Here is a 26,689-nt window from a genome sequence, read left to right as displayed (position 1 = left end):
CTTGTTTTGCAACCGCAATAACATGACTCAAGCATAGAGTTATCTAATTCTTTCCACTATCAATTGAAACAGGAACTGTGAGCTACTTTTTAAAACTCAGTTTGGCAAATAAACTTGCAGAAAAAAATTATGCTGAAGGCATCATCATTCTACATCAAAAGCCCCAAAAGGACTACTGTAGCAACATGTATTTCAGTTGCCCTTTCAACAGACACATGACATTGGGCAGCAAACAAGACCATGCCAAAATATCTGTTCATTCCCAGGTTTATGCCAAAATTGAGCTCATAAATGGGACGAGGCAAGTTACTACTTCTGAGTGTCCCTATAGTTAAGATTATCAAGAAAGATGTGCTTAGAGTACTACCTATATGAACTGTAAGAGGATATTCTTAAGAATTACTGAGCATCTTAAAAAATGCAACTATTTTAAGCAGGTACAGCATTACTTATCAAGCAAACAGCTTTACACTCTCCTGGTTAAAGAAACCCACTTCCCTACAGCTAGATAATTGAGGCAGTCTGCAAATATTTGTGCTTTATGGGCTGTGATAGGTAAAGGTGGCATGATTTTTTTTAATCCTTTTTGAATTTCAAGACAGAACTTATCTTTTTCTGATGATAATATAAAAGCTCACCATAAAAAAACAGAGAATGGAACAAAGATTTCTCATAATGCTCTTTAAATCTGATTTTAAATGCCTGCTGCACTAAACAGCAGTGCTTAGACCTCACCAATCCAAATTCACTGTTTACTCCAAAAAAAGACTACACCTAAGGTGGATATGCAGTCCCTCCCCTAGCCATAAAGGGAGAAAAATATGCTCCTAGGCCCATGATAATATATACAAATCTTAGAAAATTACTTTAAATCACTTGTCAGAGCAATGAGATTGAGAAGCAAGTGAAAAATGCTAAACAATAAAAATTTGTACCTAAAATTGTCAAAGCTGCACTTCCTTATTGTGAACACCAGTTTTTAAATTACTGAAGAATCAAACAACATCTACTACTGTTTCCATAGTGGGGAAGGGGCAGAGGAAATGATGGTACTGCAGATCTTTATGAGAGACTACTGGAGGAAATTAGAATCCATGTATATAGAAGATTTATCCTATATCATATATAGGATGTGAGAACTGAAGGTAAAGCAGACTTTCTGTAGGATCTTTCCAAGCCAATCTTTGACATCCTTTCCTAACAAGAAAAAGAAGGAAAATGCTGGTTTGCTGGTTTTGTATGGTCAACAATGTGGCTACAGTTCAGATTTACTCAAAGCTTTACAAATACTGTTCTATCTTACATGCTTAATGACTCCTTAATTTTGCTGTCCACAATTTCCTTATACAGAGCAGCTGACATCACTTCTTCCATTGGACACATGATGCCATATTCTTCACAGCCATTCTCTTGGACCAGAGGATCCATTTTATGAGGATCAAACATTATATTATTTGGCGTCACTAGCAGCACACCATTGACCGTACCCTAAAATGAGAAGGAAAAGAAGTGGTAATTTTTCTCCTTCAAATTCCAGCTTATTCTTCATTTTTCAGTAGGAAAAAGGTGTTTTTTATTTTTTTTTTATTTTAGTAAAGCCATTTTTTATTTATATTTAAGCAACCTGTTATGTTACTAAGTCACTGTTGAACACAAGAAACTAACTTTTTCTGGGGAAGCAAATTAATACCACTTGCTTTCCCAAAAGAAAACAGTTTTATTCCTCACAACTAATCAATAACTGGTTTTAGTAAAGTAAGAAAAACCTTACACACTGAAGAATACACTAAACAGCTCCTCTGAGATAAGGAGACATCCTTCCCAAATAACCACAGCGCTGAACCGGTAAGTTTGAAAGCAATTTTTGTCTAAAACTTGACTCTTAACTCTTATCTCTCACTTTCTAGTATTTATTTAGAGAGACCTTAAAAACCTATAATTTATCTTTATTTTACACAGAAGTAACAGAGAGGCTGATACAAGTCCTTCTAACTTAACGGACACATGACTGACTGGACAAACATTTACAGAATGAAACTAGAATAAAAAAGACTCAAGATTATCAAAGACGAAACTTTGGATAGTTTTAATCACAATGATACTACTGCAGGACATGAATGCAAGTAGAGTTTAAATTTCAACTATGAAAAACTTTGAGGTTTATAGTCATACTATGAATTGTAGGGTTCTTATACAACACAAGTATAAAAACAAAGTTAATTTACAATATGTTCAACTCTGTTTGAACAAAAAAAATCAGAAACACATAGAAATAGCAATTGCCTCCTACAGAAATTCGTTCAACTTTTGGAACAGTAGAGTTCGAGCTAAAACTATGAACTGGGAAAAACCTAGTTTTAAGTAGAGTGAAAGGAATACTTCAGTAACAGATCTTGACTTCTAAAGACTGTACAAATCTTGTCAGACATTCCAAACTTTCATGCAAGAACTCAGTTCACATGCTGTTGAAGGAAATAAATATTTATCTTATTGATAAAACATTCACAACTATTATGAAGGGTGTGTATTGGAGGAGACTGTTTTCAATTTTGTTTTGAGAAGACAGTAGCACAGCACAAACACAGATACAGCTCTTCTGAACTAAAGAAATTTTGTTCCCAGGTGATGGCTGATGACCTTCACAGTAGGAAAACAAAGATACTAAGTAGTAAAAAGAAAAGTGCAAGTTATGAAAAAACCCCAACCAAAACAAAAGTGTTATTAAAATCTCAACAATGACCAATGCTATTTCTAGTATGGAAAAATGAAGACATGTCTCAAAAGCAGCCCAAGCATCTGAGTCTTTTAGTTAAGTGCTTAGTCAGATTTCATATACATCTTTTAGAGTGCAATACATGTGCTGAAGACTTTGAAGTCAGCAGAAGACATCTACATAATTCCAAGGTGTTTAAAGTACTGAAACAAGGCTATTATGGCCATTTCTTTCCTAGCACTGTATTGTGGAAATAGACTTTCAAGGTTGTCCTCCAAGAGGACAACTGTCAAGAGAAGTCTACATTTTGTAATATATATTGTAGTCTAGAAAATAAATTTAACAAGATTGCAGAAGTCAATGAGTCTACTCAGAAGAATGACTGCTTCTCTTTAAACAAATATAATTTCTGTAAATTCAGTACATAATTACAACAAAAAAGCAACAGCTTTTCTACATCTGAGCTCTTTCATTAATGGTCATGAAAATGGAATTTTATTAATACTCTCTAGATCTGACCCAGAAATTGTCATAGTTTTGATGGCAGATGGATTAGATGATCATTTCAAGTCCCTTCAAACCAAAATATCCTATACTATTCTTTCACTGCCCATATACTGCATGTGGATATTTTAAACTGCCAGGCTGAAGAGAAAATGGTAAGGCTGTATGACTGCTCTGTCTGAAGGATTTAAACGTTCAACACCAACTTCCACAATTCTGTATTACTCAACAGAAAAAAAAAAACCCAGTAATTGAGTTCATTAAAGAGCTCTTCATTTCCAGAATAATATTGTCTTCATTTGTCCGCTGTCTCATGAACCTTCCTTGATAAATTAAGCACACAGGAAGTGCTAAAGTTTTTGAGGCAATAAAGAGATTATATTTTTCTGTCAAGGGGTATGCTGTCACAACAAAGATATCATTTGTGTCAACAAGCTCCAATGCTTTATAACTTGCTTTCAAGAGCACAGATAAGACTGCTTCAGCTGATAGCACAGGTCAAAAATCGATTAAAGAAAAAAAACTTCATATGTTTGACACTGCTTATCTGAATATTAGAGAGGCACATCATCAGAATAACATGTATGAAGAATGAGTTACACATCAACCACTCATTTCAGTTGTCTTGCTTCAGACTCAGTTTTAGCAGTTCCAAAAACGCCAACTTACCCGTCCCAAACCCACAAGCCAGGCTTGTGAGTATCTTAAGCAAACACCATGATATCAAGGACAAAAATCTGTGCATGTGCAAGGCTACTCACTATATAAGAAAAACAAGTTCAAGACACCTTCTATTGTAAACAGAAGCTTCCTAGAGAAGACTGACAATGACCCATCTAACGGCAAAGAATCCCAAACTGGTACATTGACATGGCCTTAGCACATGTGAAATTAAGGATTAAAGTTTACCTCTGCAGCCTCAAAGACACAGCTAGAAATAATGAAAGCTTATCTTCACCTTAGAAGAAACCCTCAACACCAATAGGTAGGCAGGCATTCAAAATGAAAATTAATTGGAAAGTGTATTTCCATGTAAAATTTACTACAGTGATAGAAATTGAGAATTAAACACTCAGACCTAGCAGACTTTTATCTGGATTTGACTAAGTGGCTGATCAAACACTTCACTTGCAATTACTATGAGGAAGTGAAAGAGTACAGAGGTATCTTGAAAACAATGAAATGACCTATTTCATTCTTAACTATCTAAAAACATAATGAACACCTCTGGTTCACAGTTACTAGACATAGTCCACAGTTACTAGATGAACACTTCAGTATACTCTTCTAGAGAAGAACTGCTGCTCCAAATTAATAAAAATTAAGTTCCTAATAATGCATTAATTAGCATTAGTATTTTAGTCACTTTTCATTAATACCCCCAAGGATCACTGAATGTTAACCCAGGTAGCTAAGCAATGCTCACGTAAGAGCCAGATGAAGACACATTTGTTTGGCTGCAGATTTTAATTACTCTTTTTCAGACATGCCAATGTTTCTGACACTTGCTCTTACAATTTCTATGACTCCTACAGGAAAAATACCTTCTGTCATTACTACCTTGTTTGCAGGAGTAAAAGCTTCCTTAAAACCTATTACTCAATAGATGTTGTTTCTGGTACGAATAGAAACCAAGTGCCATTGATTCTGGGAGGAAAAAAGAACATCAGAATAAAACATACAAGTGGGAGCACACAAGCCTTTAGCCAACTGCTTAAGAGCTGCTCATTGCATTATACTCAGTATTTCCTGAGAAATGGAAACTACAGCAACTCCAGCATTTGAGAGCTAACACCACAGCTTTGCATAAGTCAAGAAAATTTGCATCTCTTCTTTAAAGGAGACACCTGAAATTTCACTTCCTTGCTGGAAATGAAGGATCAGACAGATTTCTATGTCAGCACTCCTAAAATACATATACTCCAGAACTACTGTATCAGAATACACAATTATGAACTCCCGAGCATTTTAGTATCATGCACTTAAGGTTCTAAAACAGCTTTTCTGGTTACTCATACACATTTATGCACTATGGCAGCAGATCTCAGAGTCATGTTATAAAATACCCAGGAATGGGTAATAATGGTGACACCACAAAAAACCCTGGAGTATCTCTGTATCAATAGTGTGGGCTGGCAGAACCAGGGCAGTGATTGTCACTCTGTTCTCAGCACTGGTGAGACCACATGTCAAATACTGTGTTCAGTTCTGGACCCTGAATTCAGGAAGCACATCGAGGTGCTGGAGCAAGTTCACAAAAGGCCAGCTGAGCTGGTGAATGGTCTAGAGATTTAAGTCCTGTGAGCAGCAGCAGAGGGAGCTGGGCTTGTTCAGCCTGGAGAAGAGGAAGCTCAGGCAAGGTGTGCCAGAGGAGGTTTAGGTTGGACATCAAGAGCAATTTCTTCACAAAAAGGATTATGAAGCATTGGAATGGGCTGCCCAAGGGCATTGGAATGAGCTGCCCATTGAGGTGGTGGAGTCACCATCCTGGGAGGTTCAAGTGCCACTGGATGTGGCACTCAGTGCCATGGTCTAAGTGACAACATAGTGATCAGGGAAAAGAATGGACTTCACCCTAGAGGTGTTTTCCAACCTAAATGATTCTGTAATGCTGCTCTTGGTAAGTTACATCCAAAGATGACTGAGTGCCTAGTCTGCTCCCCATATATAATCTCTTTGGTTCCTTGCTTTTGGAGCAGGGAGAAAGTTCCCAAGCTCCTTCTCTGACCTGGCTGAGCTACTGAAAATATTTTCAGCGTTAATATAGTCTTCCAAGTGAAGAATATCATGGGGGCTTATTTATGAAAACAAAGCCCTTTCTATGCCCTTTTCTACCAATATTAAGAAAGATGAACCCAGCTTCTCCTTTGTGGGCTATTAAGTTGGGTCTTCAGCCCAGATCCCTTTAAAATAAATCAAATACTCACTTAACATCTCAGAAACAACTCTTTATTTTTTCACAAATCCATTTTTTCAAAATAGCCACAAGAATTATTTGAATTATGTTGAATTTTTCATTGAATATTATTTGAATTGAATTTTAATATTATTTGAATTGAATTTCAATTGAATATTATTTGAATTATGTTGTCTCTAACAACACAATGTTGTTACAGATCTGCAAATCAGAGCACAAGCTCAAGTAAAAACACTGGACAATGGCATGCACGCTACCAAGTACTACATGACTCCATTATCCTGATGTTTGCTATAATCTCTTAATTTTCTAGTCCTTCGGAAAAAATAATTTAAAAAACGAACATCTATAAACAGCTTAATTGTTGCTACAGAACCTTGGGAAACAGCTTTTTAGGGCATCCTCCACAAAATAACCAATGACTTGTTTCTCTTGGACTATAATTACTAAGTAATTTTTGAAAGAAAAAAATACAAAAAAGACTGTCTATGAAAATGAAATACAAATTATACTCAGCATGTTGCTACTAAGTAGTTCAACATGATACTGTTACAGGAAGTTCTGGTTCGGGAACAAACTCCCCAAAACAGCACTTGCAGAAGTCAACTTTCCTGTATGCAATAGATTTTAAAGCATGAAGTAAAATTCTGTTCAGGCGAATTTCAGATTTAAGATCCTCAAAGAGAAATGCTAAGCCACTCTATTACTAAAAACAATGTGGGAATTCTAGGTTATTAAAAAAATAGATCTCTTGATTCTTAAAGCTAGTCCAGAAAATATTAATCCAGATACATAAAAACATACATATTGAAAGGAGACTAAACTGCATATGCAGATATTCAGTTCTGAATCAGTTTTGTCTTCTTACCATTAAAATTCCTTACACCTCAGGAAATGGAAGCTCTAACTCCCATGCAATACCTGAGGTGGAAATCTGAACAATCATTATAAAGGGAGGTTTAGTGCCAAACTATCACATTGGTGAGCCTACATATTAAGCAGTTCAGTAAAACACTTCTAAAAAATTTTGAAAGGACTCCTAACAAGAAGTTTTCAAAGATAAGCTCTCTAAATAATTCCTGTACATTTTTGAACACACAAGGTTGAATAAAAAACTGTAATTTATGATTTATGGAGCTTTTATCATGAAAGTAACATTTATTTTATGTCTTGTTTCTTGTAGAAGTTTTGAACCTCAATGTCCTCCTTTTCACTTAATGAATGATAAATGTGTGTTTTCTGCGCTTTCATTTCCAGGTCAGTGCTTTGGGTTTTTTCAAGCCTCAGTATCAGTAATTTTCCTTTACCTACTACATTTCAAAACAACTAAGTAAATTAGCAAAAATAACAAAGAATTCCAAACTTCCCTTACTTGTTTCAGTTACAATCAAGCAGGCTTTTGAAAGTACCTTTTTTTGGCTCAAAGAACAGTGTAGAGAATGAAAAAACCCCAGAGCAGCACACTTTTCTACAGCAGAAGGCAACAGTGCAGCTGTAAGACAGGGCACACCTAGCAAGTCAAGGTGTGACTGCAGCACACTGGTGACACTGATTTATTGTCTGTACAGAATATTCACGTGACCCTGCCTCTTACTGTGCTCAACACCCTGCCTCTATCAGTAGCCATTAGCCAGTTAATATGGAGCAAGTGCAATGAACCAGCATTCCAGGTTCCAAACACTGCTCCCCAGAGAACTCCTCTGCACTTGTCCAGAAAGTCACTAGTGTGACTAAATGCAACTCCAACCATATACAGAATAAACAGTCTTAAAAAGTGAGAAATGAGACAACCTTAATCTAATGAAAGTCCTTTTGCATAGACATACTGAAAAATAGGCTTTTACTAGATTTAGTTTATGAACAGCAGTCACAGTGATGACAGACTTCACGGCTGAAGCCCTAAAGAATGGTTGGCTAACTATGAACTTCAAAAATCACTTTCAGAGTAGGAAGCAGAGGATAAATCTTTTAAGCTTTTTCCAGCAAACTTTTGCAAGTTTATCATCCTGCATCATGAGGAAATGTATCAAGGAGAGGCAAGACAACATTCAAGAGGACATTCTTACCATATGTGACACAAAGTCTAAATCACATGCTAGACTTACAAGATCTGGCACTCAAATCTGAGCAAGTCGGTATTCATTTTTCTCCCACCCACCTCCCCAAGTATGGATAGACACTGCAATGGATTATACAACTATTTAGAAACACAATTCTCCCTGAAGCTCTTACAAAATAGGCTGTAATGCTGAAAGCCAAAGACCACTAATACTCCCTGTAATATTCTGAGGAGAAATTACAGCACATAAATAATATGTTGTAAATTTTAACCCCAGATTTTTCCAGTACATCAAATTTCTAACAAAGACTCACAGGTCTCAATTCCTCTGCATAACAGCACTTAAAACTGATAAGTAAGGATGTGCCTAGGATCAACCTAAAAAAGTCACCCACGGACAGAATGCAACAAGTAAAAAAAATTACCTGAAAAGTAGAACAAAGTAAAAAACAAAGCTGTTCCAGTACTTGCCTCACGAGCTCCTAACAAGTGGCATTTATCAATACACATATACTGTCAAAAGGCTTCAAGCCTAGACACACATAGATTTGCAATCCTTTCCCCATCAGCCAAAAAAACAAAAATCACAGTTTTAGGAGATTCTTATTAATCTGTTTATAATTAGTATACCTTATCTGCAAACCTATGCTGAACAGCAAAGAAGAAGCAGTATTTCTATATACACACCTGAACTTCAGGTAAAGGACGAAGTATTACAAGTACTTTGAATTTTATTGTATTCATTGAGTGAAGGCATTTTTCATACACAAAGTGTCTGATAGTAATTTTTCTGTGAGGTAGGGGAGCAATACATTTTGATTTTTGGTAAAGTGCTCTGAGATAATGGCAAAACACTTTACCTCAGTCCCTAGAAGTCTGCAAGACTTGTGCACTTATGAGCTACACAGAGGTTATTTAAGTGTCAATAACTTGGAGAAATTTGGTGTAATGATGCTATTGAAAGAACTGTAACAGCTTCAAAGGAAAAAAACAAAATCAAGGTTTCTACCATACCAGACCAAACCAAATGGTGAACAATATAGAACTTGTTTGCAGAATCACAGGTTTATTCTGCTCTCCTTGTTCTGCTAAAAAAAAAAAAAAAAAAAAAAAAAGGAAGCAAAGCTACACAACTGTGTATTTTCTAGTACAGTTTAAGGCATGGTATTGCCCACTGCAACTAAAGAAAATTACCTATGACAGATACTAGTATAAGGAACAAACAGACCTCATGCCCTCAACATACAAGAATTATGTAACAGCACAGCATCGGGGATATCTCCCATCAACTGCCTGCATCAATCATGTCCTGAACAAGAGGCCTGGAGAACCCAAAGGAAAGGGAGTAAAAAAAATATAGCATATTTATACAGACATATACATGTGAGTTGATTCATCTATTGATCCCTGACTAAAATCCATTCTATGTTTCTACTTTAAACATGCTTTATTATTACATCCTATACAGTAACAGTAAAACCTGAATGTTTCAGTACCTTGCCATTAGTGATGTATTTGCAATTAATTTTTAGAAATTTCTCTGTAAATGCTTCCTCCTCTTCGGAGGTTGATGATACCACTCTTGAAGGACGAACACATGCATGTGCTGGTGAAACAGCTGACTCCTTCTGCTGGACTCCATCTGAATCCTGAAAGGAAATATAAAGAAACAAAGAAGAACTTAGAAACTTGCTTTTTTAAATATCAACTTCTGGTGATTTTCTGCTGTGTAACTTACCAGTCAGGTCACTGATGGGCAGATTATAAAAGAACTGCCCCAACAGGGACTCAAGGATTTGAAACTGACCACCAACACAGCAAACAGTATTCAAGGCCAGGCTGGATGGGGGTGTGAGTAACGTGGTCTAGTGGAAGGTGTCCCTGGCTATGGCAGAGGGGTTGGAGCTGGATACCTTTAAGGTCCCTTCCAACCCAACCTATCCTATAATTCTACAAAATATTTAAAAAAAAAAAATCACATACACAAATGCCGAATAAGTTTGAACACAATGATCCTGGCAATGTTTCTGGCCCATGTTCTACTCTACCCATTCAGTTCACATTTTTCCAGTATTTCAACTGGGCTGCTTTGGAAGAGTGTCAAGGCCTTGGCTCTAGTCAGGGTAAGAAACATGCCTTCCCTCATCTGCTGAGCCTGTCATTTCCTCACAGAAAGCAATCAGTGTTATCAGGTATGATATAGCCTTGGTAAATTCTCTCTGGCTGTTTCCAGCCATCTTTGTCATTCACATGCCTGGATTTAACTTTCAGAGGATTGCCTTCATGACTTCCCCGGCAAGATAACAGTTATCTACTCACTGTCTACCAGTATATCCAACTGAGTGGTGAACATGGAACCCTACCAGGGACAGGACAGACACAAAAAAATCTGTTTTCAAACTAGAGATAAACAAACAGCAGACAGACTTCATCAAAGCCTATTTTATAGACACAGAAACCCTGTCTGGTGCTTCATCCACATCTAAAGACTTCGATTTCATACACAATTGCTATTTTTAGTTACTAATAAAATATTACAGTTTTTAAAAAACAGGAACTCCCATGTTCCCTTGGGTTTTCTGCTTTCCTGTTCAGTTCTATTCACAGATTGCAGATAAATGCCTTTAATCATATTTAGGAACATTACGCACAACTGTTTTCAGTTCATCATTTCTCTGGCACTACTTTAGCCTTCGCCAGCATCTTCCAACCTTTATTACAAATCAACCAAAAAACCAAAAAAATACACAGAACACTAAACTGAATTTTGCTGAAAAAGCTAATCAAGGTATAATTAGGAAACAAACCTTCTGGAGACTAATTCTCCTTCTACATATGCCTTCCTACTGAAAACTACAGGGTCGCTCTTGTGACATAACTCAGCAAGTGACTCTGAAAGTGCTCAGCTGATATCCAAGCCCACTCACAAGCCAGCTACTTCTCATCATATTGCCACATGACACAATCTCAGATCCCAGTATGGCCTGGGAAAAGGAGGGGAAGAGGGATGCACCACTACAATGGTAACTTTCCAACTTAATGATGATGCCCTTGTCACTACATAGTATTTTGAAGTGGAATTTAAGCTTTATAGGTAGCAAAGCATTTAGGATCTTCTCAAATATGTGTCTAAGACTGCTGAATCAGGAAGTCTTTCAAAAACCCAGCAGCACCAGAAAAGCTTCAAAATCCAAGCTAGCTCTTACATAGTATTACTGACAGCAACAAAATTATTGAAATACACAATGAAATCTTAGGTGTAACAAAATTAAAACAAAAGAAAAAATAAACCAACAAAAAAACCTACCAAAAACCCCCAAGCTTTAACAAAAAGTTATGCAGGTCTTTTATCAGCCACATGCTGGTTTGTATCTAGTCACACAGCTGTAGTAAGCTACTCCAATTTTCAATAAAACAAAATAAGAATAGAACATGTCAGTTTATTTTCAACTGAACAGGCATTCAGATATTTGTTAGCATTCTTATTAAATTTGTAACAAGAAATCACTGATTCTATTGACCAGAGCAGAGAGAAGACTCTACTACATTATATAAGCAAAGGAACACATCTTTACCTTGAAACATGCTCAAATTTAAACCACAAATCTGGAGTCAAAAGTGGGGGACAGTCAAAGAAGACAAATCAAGAGAGCATTGAAATGTACACTAGTATGTCTCTCCTTCATGATGATAGCAATCAGGAACAAGAGAAAAGAAAACCATGAAAGACAGGTGCTATGATAAAGAACAAAACCCTCCAGCCTTAACTGCCCACACAGAAGTTGAGTGCCTTCTGAGTTGTTAGAGAAAACTGAAAACAAAACCAAACACACACAGTCCACACTGACAAGTACAAGTGATTTCTGTTCCTTGGTTTTTTGACAATATTTCTTCTTTCCTTAGTACTTTGAAAGGCCTCAGAAACAAAATAATTATATATTGTCTCATTGCTAATCTGACCTTCCCTGAAGCATTTAAGAATTGCTTGTGATGATACACGACATGTAACAAGATACTTTATTGTTACATAACTATTTTGTGCATCAGTTAACTGAATTTAACATTCCCATCGTTACTAGCATAGGACTGACCTCACTAAATGAAAAAAATTTTTGCAGAAGAGGTTTTCAAGTATTTTCATTTACTTTGTTTCTTCTAAACTTGCAAGTTTTTATCTCCCATATGACCATACAGTCAACAAAAAGTTTTCAAACAAATTACAGGTACGGTTACATCTCCTCATCTTATATGCTAAGAGATACACAAAATAATAGACAAAAGAAAGAATAAGGTATTTTTCTGGCACGGAATCTGTAGGAAAAGCTCAGATTTCCAACAGTAAAATTGATAATTTTTCCCTCTAGTAACTTCTCACAACATGTGTCACATGGGTAGGTCTTTCTGAGACTGATATAGATGGAAGATATATGATACAAGAATGTATTCTTGCAGGTGAGTCTGCTTACTGTGCTACACCACCCTCAGTTTGCCATCAAACATAGAAGAAATTATTCAACATAAATGACAGACGTAAGAACTGGCACGCTAAGAAAGAGAAAAGATATATCACAGCAAAACCAAACAGTGTTTCTCAGTAGAAGGGCCACCATAGACTTTGTAATGACACTTGGGAACCTCATCAGCAACAAAGCAAAATCTTTATATTTAAACTTGTCTTTAAGTCTCAAACCTCCCTAAACTCTGAGCATACAGAATCCCAGAACAGATGTTTGACAGTTTGACTGAGTAATGTCAAAATATGCTAACAAGAAAATTTCTTATTTGAGAGGAAAAGATAATAACTGGGAAAAGAACAGTGGTGATGCATGGAGAAGCATCCAAATGAGATCATAGTTGCAAAAACTGCAGAGCAGCTCAGGCTTAAATACGGAATCTTCCTGGTTGGATTGTTCCCTATGGGATGCTGCTGACAGCAAACCAGTGTTCCTGGAAAGAAACATTTCTTCCTACAAAGCCAGCTCCTACCCAAAAATCTACAATTGAGCTGAATTACACTGCAACACAGGTGGCTAAACATTTTTAGCATTTTGAAAGTCTGCAAATGTAGAACTACTGAGTAAAAGTCAGCTATAAATAATTATGCATTAGTCCTTCACCAAAAGCCCCTTTTTTACTTCATTTTGTGAAATGAAACTAGAGAGCCGTCTCCGACACCTCTAGAGCAAGCAGGGAGAAACTGAGCATTTCTGCCAATATGTCTTTTCTGCCAAAACCATCAATAAGATTTGAGACAAACGTTTAACAAACTCTGAAATGTAACAAATACAGAAATGCAACAGTAACTAATTAAGATTTCCGAGTGCAATGACAGTATTTGGCTACAAGTAATTTGACTTCAAATCAGTTTTCACATTGAAAACTATAATTTACGAAGATTAAAAGCTTTTATTTACTTTTAAAATGAACGATTTTACTTTCAATTCCAAGTACTGTCTAATACTTTCTCCCCAAAACAAAAGGACAGTTTAAGAAGAAAGCATTGCATCTGTAACATTTATCGAGTAAGGAAAAATTAATTTTAAGGACAATAGGTATACCTACATTTACTGCAGCCTTGTCAAGCTCTGCTTCGGAAGATGTAGGTGATAGGGGACTTACAGGACTTAGAGAGGGGGAGCTGTCCACACTAGATATGTAGTCTGGGTCAGGAACATACAAAATCTATAAAGAAGATATAATGTAGATAGAAGTTAGTTATGCTTTCAGATTTACTTCAGATTTCCCACCAGTTAAGTATATTTACTACGCTTTCTCAAAATAAGCTACACAAAACCGTTTCTGCTCCCACTGCTTTTAAAAGAATTATGAGTTGAGGGGGAAAAAAAATACTAAACAAAGCACTTGAAATTTTAGCATTTCAAGTTTCAAATGCTATATTGATATAATTTTGATTTTCAGTCATAACAGAGGAAGAAGTTCAGATAGAAAGCATTAGAAGTATACAGCTTGACAGAAATAAGAATGTCCAGAGAAGATGTGTCCAAATATTTCTCTTGCTATGACTCTACTACTTCAGCAATAAGGAAACAGACTCACTGAATATGTAAAAAAAAATTCAACTAATTCAACTAACAGTATTCACACTTTTAAATACATTATTTCAGCAATGGTAGGCATTCAATTTACCTAGAGAAAGTTCTGCAGCAATCAGAAATGAACACAGAACTTTATCAAACAAAGGGCAAATACCAAATGGCTGATGGCTGATATCACAGTTGACCTATCACTTGTTTCCAGGCCTGGCTTTCAAGGAGAAGTGAAAATTGAAGGCAAAAATAGGAAGGGAGAAAAAAACGCAACAGTGACCTATAATAAGTGAATGATAATTAAAATACTGCTGGTAAAAACATCACGTTTCCAGAGTGGAATATAAACATTCTTCAATTTATTAAAACAGAATTGCAGGCAGTACTATACAGTCACGGAATGTTGTTTGTAAGCTCTACCCTGAATGTGTCTGCTGAGCTAGAGTTCATAAACAGCCTGCTACATTTGCAAAGCAACAATTTGGCTTGTATCTAAGTGTTATTATTGTACCATTAAGTACATCTAGTTTTAAAAGTCCTCTGATCTTATATAAGGGACACAGGTGGCTTTCTTACATGTTTCCTTCTAGGCAGTTATTTAATAAGCACAAGGAACAGACTGGAGAAAAAGGAAAAAGTCTTTTACAAAGCCAATAAGAAAATCAGTAAGAGAAGTACTTTAGCACTCTGGTAGGAATGAGAAATATAGTAAAAGAGGACTTTGTGGAATAAGTGAGATGTGTAGTGTAATAGTACCTGTCCAGGAACGACTGCTCTGGAGAAAAGCTTATTTAATTGAACCAGTTCATTGGGTGTTGTATCAAATTTCAAGGCAATACTGTTTAAAGTATCTCTTGATTCCACCTGTATCAATTGGGGAAAAACAAACAAAACAAACCTGTAAGCAATCAGTTCAAACAATGGCTTACATATTTTAGCATGTGTAGATTTACCAAGATTCTGATGAACTTTAATATCTTTATTTCTTATGATTGCCCACCTCCCCCCCCAAAAAAACAACAATGCCACCGCAAAAAACATACCTACCCCCTAAAGATTAGTCTACTGCAACCCCCTGTAGAAGCACACACCTTCCCACTATGTTTCGAGGTAGCCAGAAGTGTCAGTCACACAGTTTGAGCTGTTGGCTCAGCTATTGCACCAGAACTTCTGATCTACAGGTGCACTGCTGGTTACCACTGGACAATGCACAATGCATCATTGACTGGGTTCACAGAATGATTCACTCCCCCTCTTCAACTACTTTTCTCCACTTTTCACCTACAGAAAAGCTGAAGAGTTCTCTCTATAAATATAAACACACCCTTTTACTACTGAAATAAGCTTCTATCAGACCCTGACTTTCAGGTAAAATCCGTCACTAAGAAAATGCAAAAATGCTGAAGCAAAGCATGTCAACTACTATGACAGCAGATGGAGCATAAACATTTTGAGAAAGTGATTCCCAATCAAGGAAAGTATTTTTTTTCAAGCTCAGATTCTGACCTCCATCTCCCAAAGTGTAGTCAAAATTACCTACTAGAAGAAAGCAAAAGGAAAAAAGTTTTACACAGAAAGACTATTTCAGAATAAAGAATTCAAAGCCTTTGGAATAATGGTGATACAAGGAAACAAACAACCAAAAGGTTTACTGCATAATGGCACAAGACTTCATAGACTCTGCACCAGGAAAAAATAGATTTTATCAGTTAAGACAAGATGAAGCTATATAAGCTAAGACGTATTTCCAGCTAAATGTAAGTAGAGCTGGAGAATTCTTTTCCACATAATTTCAGAAAGATGCACTTCAACCTAGATTCACTAACAAAACGATATAAGCATTGCCAAAGAAAAGGCAATTGGCTTTTTTAAGAGAGGATTAGAAATCTCTTACGAGATTTTTTATACAAGAAGCTAATAAGCTAAACAAACAGCAAACATCTTTCTACACTAGTATTTCCAGTATGCAAGACTGTATTGTAGTAGCTCTCAGTCATTCAGTACCGTATGATCACAGACATATATTAAAAAAAAAAAAGACTATTTTGATATGCCATGTTTAACTGGTACTGCAGCAGAAATCAGAACAGGACTGTAATACAACCAGATATGTACTACATACTTCACAGACCATAAGAAAATTAACCACCAAATCACTGAACAGTAAGGTTTCCATCCGAAGCTCCACATGATACAGAAATTTTGCTGAAACAAACTGTGAAGTGAAATTCAAAAGTTTTGCCTAAGTTTGCCCTCACATAAATGTTGAAGGGCAACAGTCAGCTGCTAGGTAAATCTTTCTTATGTATCACTTAATCATTCAAGCAATTGAGATTTTAAACTAATTTATGGCATAAAACAAATCAAAAGCATTCATACTACAAAGCTTAAGCCCTTTTTATTGTGCATTCACTCTTTACAGTCTTCTGAAATAAAAACTTCATCTGAAATAGCTTGGCAGCTAAAGGGTTTATCTCACTCATGATAAACACACTGGCAAGTATAATCTTCCTTTTTGTCTGGTTGTCAAGTTTGCACACAAATTTCCACACCACATGGGACTTCAGGGACCAATAGAGATACCTTCTCAAAACAATGACACCGCTCACATAATAGAGGATTCCTGAAGTATCTTCCTAGATTCCAAAGCCTATTTTCCAGTTCTCAGGCCCTCTACTATTCTAAAAAGTAGAATCTGAACAGCCAAAACCTCAAAGAATAATTTTGTAGGAAAGCACAGAACTAACAAGATTTGAATAGTGCCACCACTTACCATGGATTCCCAGCTTTTCCCCTATCAATTCACTACTATAAGAGAAGGCAAGAAGTTATTCCTTCTCTCTCAGAAAATAAACTTCCCATATATTGAGGTAGTTACTTAAATGTTATTCTGAATTTTAAAAATTTTATATAGATATTTGAATATTAAATCTTCATTGAGAATGCACCCATGTTTCCCAGGTGCACTTATGCACCTGGCAACAGCAGACAAAGAACTTCAGCCACCACTATCTCTGATTCAAACTACCTTTGTTTCCCTCAGACAAACAGCTGGCAAAGTTATTAAAAATTTTATTCTATTGGTATTTTAATGAACTTTACAGTAATTGCGTCTTAACAGTCAGAATTCACTCATTCCTCCATTAAAAATTAAATATCAAATACATATGAATCAGAGTGCAGAAATAATTATTTTTTTGTTTCAACACTAGATGTCCAAGAGCCAGAAAATCAAACAGTTTATTTTAATGCTCTTAAACTAAAAAAATTAGATAGGAAGACTAAAAAGAAAGGGTGAGAACAAAAGGGAACAAATAACACAGCTTTGGCACTGTACCCAAGCCTTTAGAAATACCAATTATGACTATACTAACTAATTGTTAACAGGCCTAACTTATGTAATATGCAACATCAGTAAAATAAACCCTGTAAGCATCATAAAGCCAACTTCAAAAATAATTAGTGAAAGACAGAGATGAAGTAACATCATCATTATGATCTACATTTCCAATATCCCCAAAGCAGGTTAAAAGATTATGACAATGGCACGCTCAAAGAAAAGCAGCAGCCGTAAAAGAACATACACCTTGGGTTTGAAATAGAAGAGCCAAGAAATTAAAACAAACAAAAAAAATCACCAAAACTCCTAATTGTGTAGCTTTCTAAACAGCATGTAAAGGCTTGCAATGGCAATTGAACTAGTGGCACCAGAAGAGAACCCTTAGCACTCTCTATACACAAGCTGAAAACTCAGTCTTGAGGCTATGGTCTACTAAAGGCTTCTGTGACATTCAGGAATTGATACTGGGCTCTTTCCATAACCTGGACAACATCATCTGTGTATTAAGTACTTACTCAGTACTTCAGGAGAGCACAGCCTTCAATCCCCAGAGAGATAAAGGGAAATCTTAGATTAGACCCTCCAACACTCATAAACCAGATCATCCATTTCAACTACTCACAAACATTTTTCTAAACAAAATTTAAACCTATCTGTAAATAACCACAATTATTTCTTTCTTCTCCTCAAAAAGAAGAGCAGTTAGAAGGCTTTCACTGAAGTCACAAGACTTCAAGACACAAGCTAGCATGGTACAATCACTGGTGATCAGTAAGCAGCACTCTGCTCATGCTCCATTATTCACCCATAGTTGGCCCTACCGACACCTACAGGCAGGCACCAGTTGTGTTTGTATGACATGGAACACAAAAGGCTGAAGGGGAAAACATATGGCTTGAGCAGCAACTGTGAATTCTAAAATAATAGACAGTATCAACTTGCATCTAATATGCTGACTCATATTGAGAAAAGGATAAACTCTATTAAAAGATATCTGTTCACTGTCTAAGCAGTATCAGCAAAAATGAACCAGTTTTTTCTGTATCCTTTAGAGGCAGTTCAGGACTTACTTCCATTAATTAGTACCATGTCTGTTGAGATCATCTCTCTCCTGCTACATACAGAACAGCAGGTTCAAGTTTTCACGCCTTGGGAATTTTAGATAAAAAACATCAACTGCATTCTGTCTTTAGCTTTAAAGAGAAAATTTATTTTATTGTTTACTTGTCCCATAGTAATTTTTTTCCTAAAAAAATTCTGGCGTGAAGTTTACTTCATATTAAAACCCCATAGTTTGCACAAGTGAGATGCTAACTCACTCCAAACTTCATGAATACAAATAAGACCTTCGCTCCTAAAACCATGTATCCACTGGAAAAAATGAACATATTAAATTATTATCTTAAAAAAGACAAAAAAATCCCACTAACTTCAACAATGCTGGAAGGTGAGGGGGAGTCTGGTTTCTGCCTTCACCCTCTACTACTTCTCAAAGAAGCAACACATGCAGGTATATAAATACATGCGTGTGCACACATGTGTTGTCACTGTGATAGGAAGTAGGATGAAGTCAGAAACAAGACAAGAGCACTTCTACACATATAATAAAGTAATACATAACAGTAGCAAATTACCACAATAGCTACCAGACCTCTCTTATAGTGAGCATAAGCTCAGTTCCTAAAGATTATATCCGTGCATTTTATTAAATATATGCACACAATATTAATGAAACATGATGCTACTCAAGTGTTTCATGAGCTTTATGAGTGAAATGCACAGCAAGACCTGACAGAACACAGTATTTGTGAAGTTGAAATGCACCATGTTCCATACATGCAACAGGCTCCTTTAGAAGGTGGACTAAGTTTAATGACAAAAAGCCTGTGATTCCTGTGAATCATCTTTTTTTGACTCACAAGGAAGTGATGCATACTTCAGTACGTATTAAGAAAGCTATTTTTGGATCTAAAACTCCACCTACTGGAACACAAAAACCTGCAGAAGTACATGACAACTTGCCACAAACACATGCCAAGTTAAAAAAAGGAAAGCTCCTTGCTTTTACTTTGCCTAGAATGTTACATACCAAAGTAAAAGCACTCACATGGTGGCAAGAGCCAAATTACTGGATATACTGAGTATGGATGCCAGTAATGCAGAGCTACACCTAACTGTTTTTCCCAGGTATTTCAGACCAAATGGAGTCAATATAACATCAACAACAGTCACATTTACATTGCCATTCTTCAACTACTAGAACCTAAGCAGCAGGAATTTCTGGTTTGAATTTCAACTTCAAGGAAGTCTTTAGAGCAGGCTAAAATGATATTCAAATTCCAACAAAAGCCACACTAATGAAATGCTTCTTGCTCCACTACACATACTCTCTCTCTAACCAAAAGACTATCACAGCCCTCTCAGTACTTAAGCAATTATCATAGCTTTGCTTAATATAACAGAGTTAAGTCTTCCCCATATCTCTTATTCCTGACCAAGAGGTCCAGTAAAGACTTTTCATAAAGCAGTTGTCATTTTTATTTATCATGTCCAGCTTCAAAACATTCAAAGATAACTGTGGCAGACTGTCCCTATTTTAACATCAACTCCATAAGCATTATTTACAGGCTTAATTGTATTTCCAGTACATAACATAAGACAGATACTTCTCACTTCTGTTTCCCTTAGTAACCACAAATGTGAAAGCTGACTGCAGCACAGTTTGAGGGTCATTTCAAGAACAGAACAGGGAGAGAAAGGCTCCATTTTCAGATACTAATGCAGAAACTGAGTTATACAGTAAAAGGCACAGATCTACAGCAATTATTATGAGAATACCAGAAAGTCAGTATCAAGATACAGTTTCCCTTCCCAACTTCATTCTGTTATTTCCCCTGACAGCAACAGTTTATTAATAATGCTGAAAACAGAGAACTTGCACATAATTATATAACTATTGTTATTTGTTTCTAACTAGTTACCTAAAAGTGAACCAGTCAACAGTTTGATTAGCTCGGAATCTCTAAGGAAAAAAAATGCCACTTAAAGGGAAAAAACAGTATTAATACTACCAGCTAATTCCCTGATTTAATTTCTGTCAAACTAAACTATCAGATACACAGAATTCTAACATTAAAGGCAATACACATTACAGTTTTGCTTATATTTTGTAACGCAACTTTTTAGCCCGCATTTGCTTCGCAGTAACATTCTAACAATAAAGCAGTAACTTACTGAATATTCAAGAGTCCCTCTAGGTTTTTGAAAAGACATTCGTCGCCCATCTTTCTTGTCTGGGGTCTTCTTCTGGCCAGCATCTGAAAAAAATTGAGGCAATGCGTGTGTTAAATTCATTTTCCTCTCTCAGTACTGTCACAGGCTGCTGACTACAGCCCCGTGGGCAGACATCTAATCCACCAGTTACACAGCTTACTCCTGCTGATTCCAACAGACACCAGCTGCTAAAATAGGGACTTCATTCCTCTGCAATGCTTTAAGAATTTGACCAATACAAACAACTGATAACTGGAAACCAACTAACTGCAGAAGTACTTGCTGATGTCCAGTACAGAAGCGATTACTAAATAAGACATTGACCCCATCAGGCAAGAAACATTTCTCGAATTGCTGTGTTTGATTTTGTATCATATCCAGTCTGCTTTCATCTGAGGGGAGATGATCTAGAGTTCCTGCATGTTTGATCAAATCACTGAAGATATTTTGTTGCTGTTTGATAAGTACAGAGTATTTAAAGTTTTTTTATAAAATAAAGAGCATTGGTATTAAATTCATAATTATCCTGTCTGTAGCAAACACACAGAGCTAGTAAAACACTAAAGATTCTACATAAATTATACAAATGAAAAACTGTTTTTATTGGGGCACTGTATTTTCATGACCTGATTCACAGGCCAAGCAAGCAACCATCTGTAACTAACATATACTATATTATTTTATACTAACTGGCTTGATATTTATGATAATCACAATGCACCTGTATAGTTATATGGTTCAACAGAAAGCACATACATCTCTAGAAAAGTGAATTTTAGTATCTGCATCTATACACACAGATTTTTTAAAATGAATCCCCATCACCACATGGCCTCGACTTTCAACAATCAAATAACTGCTTTTAAGGAGCCCAAAATACTTGTGTGAACGAGACGTTAAGTTTTCATGCTACAGTGGAATTAGTTATACTTCCATTTTGATATGTTCAAATTTTTTACCATAAATATTTCAAGCAAAATTGAATAGAAGCAAGAAACCTTATAAAATGTATTTTTTTAAAATATTTTAGCATGGCTACATTGAGAATAGAATATTTACTGTAATCCACTTAAGCCTCACGTGAAGGCTATAAACCAACAACATCGTTAGTGCACTATTAGATTTAATTAGTACCATGACTCTGAACTGGAACAGACTAGACAAGTATCAGCACAACTTTCCTACACCCCCTCCCAAATTTCTACATGGATAGCCAAAACTATCAAGATATAGAGGACAGGGAAATCACAATGCAAATTACACACCAAGCTCTGCCAAAGAAGAAGAAACAAAATGAAATCTTGGAAAAAAAAAAAAAAAACACAAGAGGAAACCTACCTCAGAAATATCTTGTATTTGCTATATAGGACAAGCCGCAAAGGACAACAAAGTAGTGATTTCTAGCAGACCCAACATAAATAATCTCCTGTGGTACTCTTTATATAGATAAAAAAAGGATATAAACTTTGGTCTAATTAATCCCTTTTAATATAGCCCGAGGAAGAATGCACCCCTACCTAAAATTGATCTATGGATGGTATTAATTATGATACATTTTTATAGCTATGAATGACATTCAAGACTAAGCTACTTCTAAGAAGTTTCTAGCAATTCTAAAAACCTATACACTAATTCTGCACACTACTATTTTCATTCAATACATTAAAAGGTACTTCCTCCCCTATTTACTAATAGCAGCTCTTTAGAACTTAGCTGGAAGAAATATTCATTTCTGCTTATATTCATACTGTTTAAACATACCACAAATGTCTCTAAGGGAAATGAAGCCAACTCAGTAACAATAAAATACACTAGGAGTTTGTGTGTAGGCTTAGCAGCAGCCAACGTTCTCCTTGTCTAGGTCAAATATTGTGTTACCAAAATTTTTACCTGACCTTGCAGCACAACAGGTGCCTCCTCAGCAAGCTACAGAAAACATAACAGTTGCTTGACTTTAGCCGTTCCAAATTTTTCAGCCCTTATCAAAGCTTTGCCAATAGCCTAATTATTTTCTTTCAAGAGCAGTCTGGGTCAAATAATCCTAAGAAAAAGAGAGAGAATGCAACTGAAAATAGACTGATCTCATCCAGGAAGATAACCCTAATAACCTATAAATGGAGAACCCTTATTCCAGAACAAGATGTCTTCTTCCCCTCCTCCCCCCCATTAGATGGAAGTAAAGAAGTCCCATACTACAAATACATGTACACACACATCAGTTGTACATAGTCCAGTGTAGTTTGTGGGGATTTTTTTCCTCAACCCAACTTTAACTTTCTTTTATTCTCTTACTGGCTCAAGAGCTTGCAGACAGGTGCCACTCAAGACGTCAAGATAAATTATCTTCTCCCTTTCCAGCAACTGAGTAGCAGAATGAAGTCTTGCACAAATACCCACTACTGCTCCTTATGGCAGAAGTAAAAATGGGAAATTATTTATTCTTCCCAGCAGAACTTTCACTGCTGCTTTATACTTAGAATCACAGAATGATCATAAAAAAATCCTGAGTTGGAAGGGACTCATAAGGATCACAGTGTCCAACTCCTGGCCATGCCCTAGCAACACCAAGAATCACATCATGTGCTGGAGGGCATTGCCCAAACTCTGGCAGTCTTGGTGTTGCAACCACTTCCCTGGGGAGACTGCTCCAGTGCCCAGGCATTCTCTGCCTGAGGAAGCTTTTCTTAACACCCAGCCTAAGCCCCCCTTGACATGGCCTTATGGTGTTCCTCGGGCCCTGTCACTGGTCTGAGAGAAGAGACCAGTGCCAGTCCCTCCCACTCCCCCCTTCCTGAGGAAGCTGTAGGTCTCTATGAGGTCTTCTCTTCTGCAAGCTGGACAGACCAAGTGACCTCACCCACTTCTCATACAGCTTCCATTTTAGGTCCTTCATCTTCAGGGATTTGAGAGAACTCTGATAACTTCAGGAAAATAAGATCAAACAGAGGGCTGGGGTGTCAAAGACAGGTCCCTGTGGAAGGCACCTTGTAGGAAAGCCAGGAGAGCTCCTCCCACAAGTTTTCCAAGAGTTTATAGTCTGCAGTTAGGGTTTTTGATGTCACCCCGTCCCCCCCTCCCCATACCTAAGGCAGTAAATCCTACCCTTCCCATTAGTGCCCACTTCCATTCCTTCAGTCTGTGAAGGCATTACCTCCCCCTCACTATATGGGTACAGATTCAAGTGTTTCATAACCTGACACGATGCAAGTCTCCTGAGTCAACAAGAGATGGAGGCAGGCAACACTGAGCTCCCTGTGTGCTGACTACCCAGCTGGCCAAGCTACCAAAATCCACACCTCTGCCCACAGCCCAAGTGCTCGAGCTGTCTGTTCACACAGAACACATCAATTTTGACCTAACCTCTCAGAAACAAAACTAGGATGTATTTCAACGGTGAAAATAGGTCAGTAGTAGAAACATGAATTCAACCTTCCCGATGACACGTTACAAAGCCTCTATCTCTCACTAAATGAGCCAGCTATTCATTTTTGAGGGCAAAGCAAATGCATCTTTCAGCCATTCCAGTGCCCCTAGCATTCTAGGAAGCACATGCAAGCAGAAACAACTGCCAGCATAGAATACAGTGGTCTAAAAAGTCCTCAGACCCAACAAGAGTCAGTCTGATGCTTTCATTTTACTTATTTTCCAGGTAACTGGTGCACAGGCACTCATTTTGTTAGGCTCCACACAACCATTACTTCATCTGCCAGCAGCAAGCCAGAGGGGCTAACAGAGGCTGATGCTCTCAGACCACACCAAGAAAAACCTGACACCACTGACCACAATTAAACACAGCCTCAAGAGTCAAGTAACTTGTTTAACATGGGATCTGGGGTACTATGTTATCAGAGCTCTTAGCTGTGCTGTTTTAGACAGAAAGAAGACAAGACTTTTTGTAACATCAGGATTCAGGCTTTAATTCTCAACAACCTCTTCTCAGAACTGGGTGGGTCTCCCCAACAGCTTGAAACACTGAAGTCAAAAAGTCCGTGGCAGATGCACAAACAACAAGAAAATATTTCAGCTAGGATTTAAAATACTAGAACTAGAAAGACACAGAACACAGTATTCAAAATGACAAAAGACCAATATTTAGCCTGAAAGCACATGCTCAGAATCTTGAGGTTAAATGACTGCAGCATAAGAATGATTACATATGATCATCCAACACAGCAAGGAGGACTTACTGTTCCAAAATACTTACACAAAATAGGAAAACGGGGTTTATGAACATGTTTTAGGAAGAAGCAGTTTTCAATAAGGCAGCTTTGACATTAAAATATGACATAGGCAATGGCATTCAACTCAAAACAACTAAAGTCAAATCCTAAAATTTATAGCATAAAACCTGCCTCTATATGGCCCTGTGCCAGTGAATTTTGGCTGACTGAAAATATTCTCGTGGCACTGATAGCTCAAATTATTATGACAAGAGTGGCATTTCTCATTTCTTAGTATGCCATCTCAGCTTAACTGTAGAACTCCAATTTGCTGTCCACTGATGCTTTTAGCACATCCTTTGGAGTTCTGGCCCTAAGAGCTGGTAAAGATAAGGATACAAGCTAGGAACTGCTTAGGAGGATCTACAAGCTCTGCACAGAGCAAAATTAATTCACTTTCCTTTAATCTTGTCTACACAATAAGATTAAATCTCAATTTGCAATGTTTCTCAGCTGCTATGCCATTCATTACAGTGTAACAAAAATAACAAAAAAATCACTTTTTCCAGAGAAATAAATTGATAAAACAAACAAGTATCCTCTGAGAAAAAGCAAAGAATTTGGACAAATCCACAAGTACTACAGATGGTTTAAAATTAATAAATGAGCTTGAGGTATCAAGCTTATTATGATCAAGAAGGTAAGAAAAATACTATTCATCCACTGTCCCACACCCCAACAAGAACTGCACATTTGTGCATCAGATTAACAGGTGTTAAAAAGGAAAAGGCAGCAACTTTGTCAAATTCTTGTCTAGGACACAGTTTTTCACAGATCTTAAATATGCAGCACATATGGGGTAATGAATCAAAGTAAGAAAAGTAGTCTGAAATATTTTCAACTACTTCTTTATTTAGCAGTGCATGGAAACAACTCGCTAATTGATAAAACAGGAAGCACAGATATTACATCTTTATTAGATTAGTTCTGCTCAATAACAATTAGATCATTATAATCTATTCATAAAGAAACAAAAGAGATTAAAGTAGGAAATCTTTATGTTCCAAAAGACCTGGTGACCTGACTCTAACAGCAGGGACTACATTTCAGTCAGCAACTGTCTCATTAACCCTTCTCCCCTCCTGCAGTTAGATATGCTTACGATAATTATAGGAATATTATTTTCAGTTATCTTCCAAAGTCTTAGGAACCAGAAACAGAGGCCCTAACAGTAGCCTACAGGATACTTGTAATCTGCAGGTTTTTTGCCAAAATGGTACGCTTTCAAGCCAAGGCAATGTCATAATGCCTCCTTCAGTCCCTTCTTGCTAAGCAACTGCTATTTATTCTGATTCAGTCTTTCCAAGTCATGCTCTCAAAACTCTTGATCCTTATCACTGCTCTTCACATGATGCTTTTGTTCACATTTTTCTTGAACAAACCCCCAAGCTCAATGAATCTGGGACCTTGCTAATGTTGCATTAGCATGTCAAACACATCAAGATTTTTTTTCCTGCAACAGATACAGCATCAATCCAAGTTGATTTTATGATCACCCTTACACATGACATTCTGCGATCCAGTCAGATGCACAGCATGTAGGCAGAAATAATTAAACGTATGATTTTAGGAATAAAAACAATTGAAGAGGAAAACTTAAGACAGGACACTTCTCC

General features: G+C 36.8%; 1 protein-coding gene across 8 annotated transcripts in view; it reads right to left on the bottom strand.

Moving 5' to 3' along the window:
* OXR1 (oxidation resistance 1) overlaps window positions 1-26,689 on the bottom strand; it is a 257,574-nt gene that overhangs the window by 40,473 nt on the left and 190,412 nt on the right. For 6 of the 8 annotated variants that reach the window (XM_041470770.1, XM_041470775.1, XM_041470768.1 and 3 more), the window contains 5 exons: window positions 20,815-20,897; window positions 14,997-15,104; window positions 13,756-13,875; window positions 9,690-9,842; window positions 1,304-1,488 (listed from right to left, as the gene is read on the bottom strand). In XM_041470770.1, coding sequence (XP_041326704.1) covers window positions 1,304-1,488; window positions 9,690-9,842; window positions 13,756-13,875; window positions 14,997-15,104; window positions 20,815-20,897 — 649 coding nt within the window. The remainder of the gene's footprint in view (window positions 1-1,303; window positions 1,489-9,689; window positions 9,843-13,755; window positions 13,876-14,996; window positions 15,105-20,814; window positions 20,898-26,689) is intronic. The other 2 variants (XM_041470773.1, XM_041470774.1) reach the window with 1 other exon arrangement.

This window comes from Pyrgilauda ruficollis, unplaced genomic scaffold, assembly GCF_017590135.1.
Source record: "Pyrgilauda ruficollis isolate IOZ18807 unplaced genomic scaffold, ASM1759013v1 scaffold25, whole genome shotgun sequence".
Classification (NCBI taxonomy): domain Eukaryota; kingdom Metazoa; phylum Chordata; class Aves; order Passeriformes; family Passeridae; genus Pyrgilauda; species Pyrgilauda ruficollis.
Note: the sequence above shows the minus strand (reverse complement) of the source record. Positions and strands in the feature narration are given on the sequence as shown.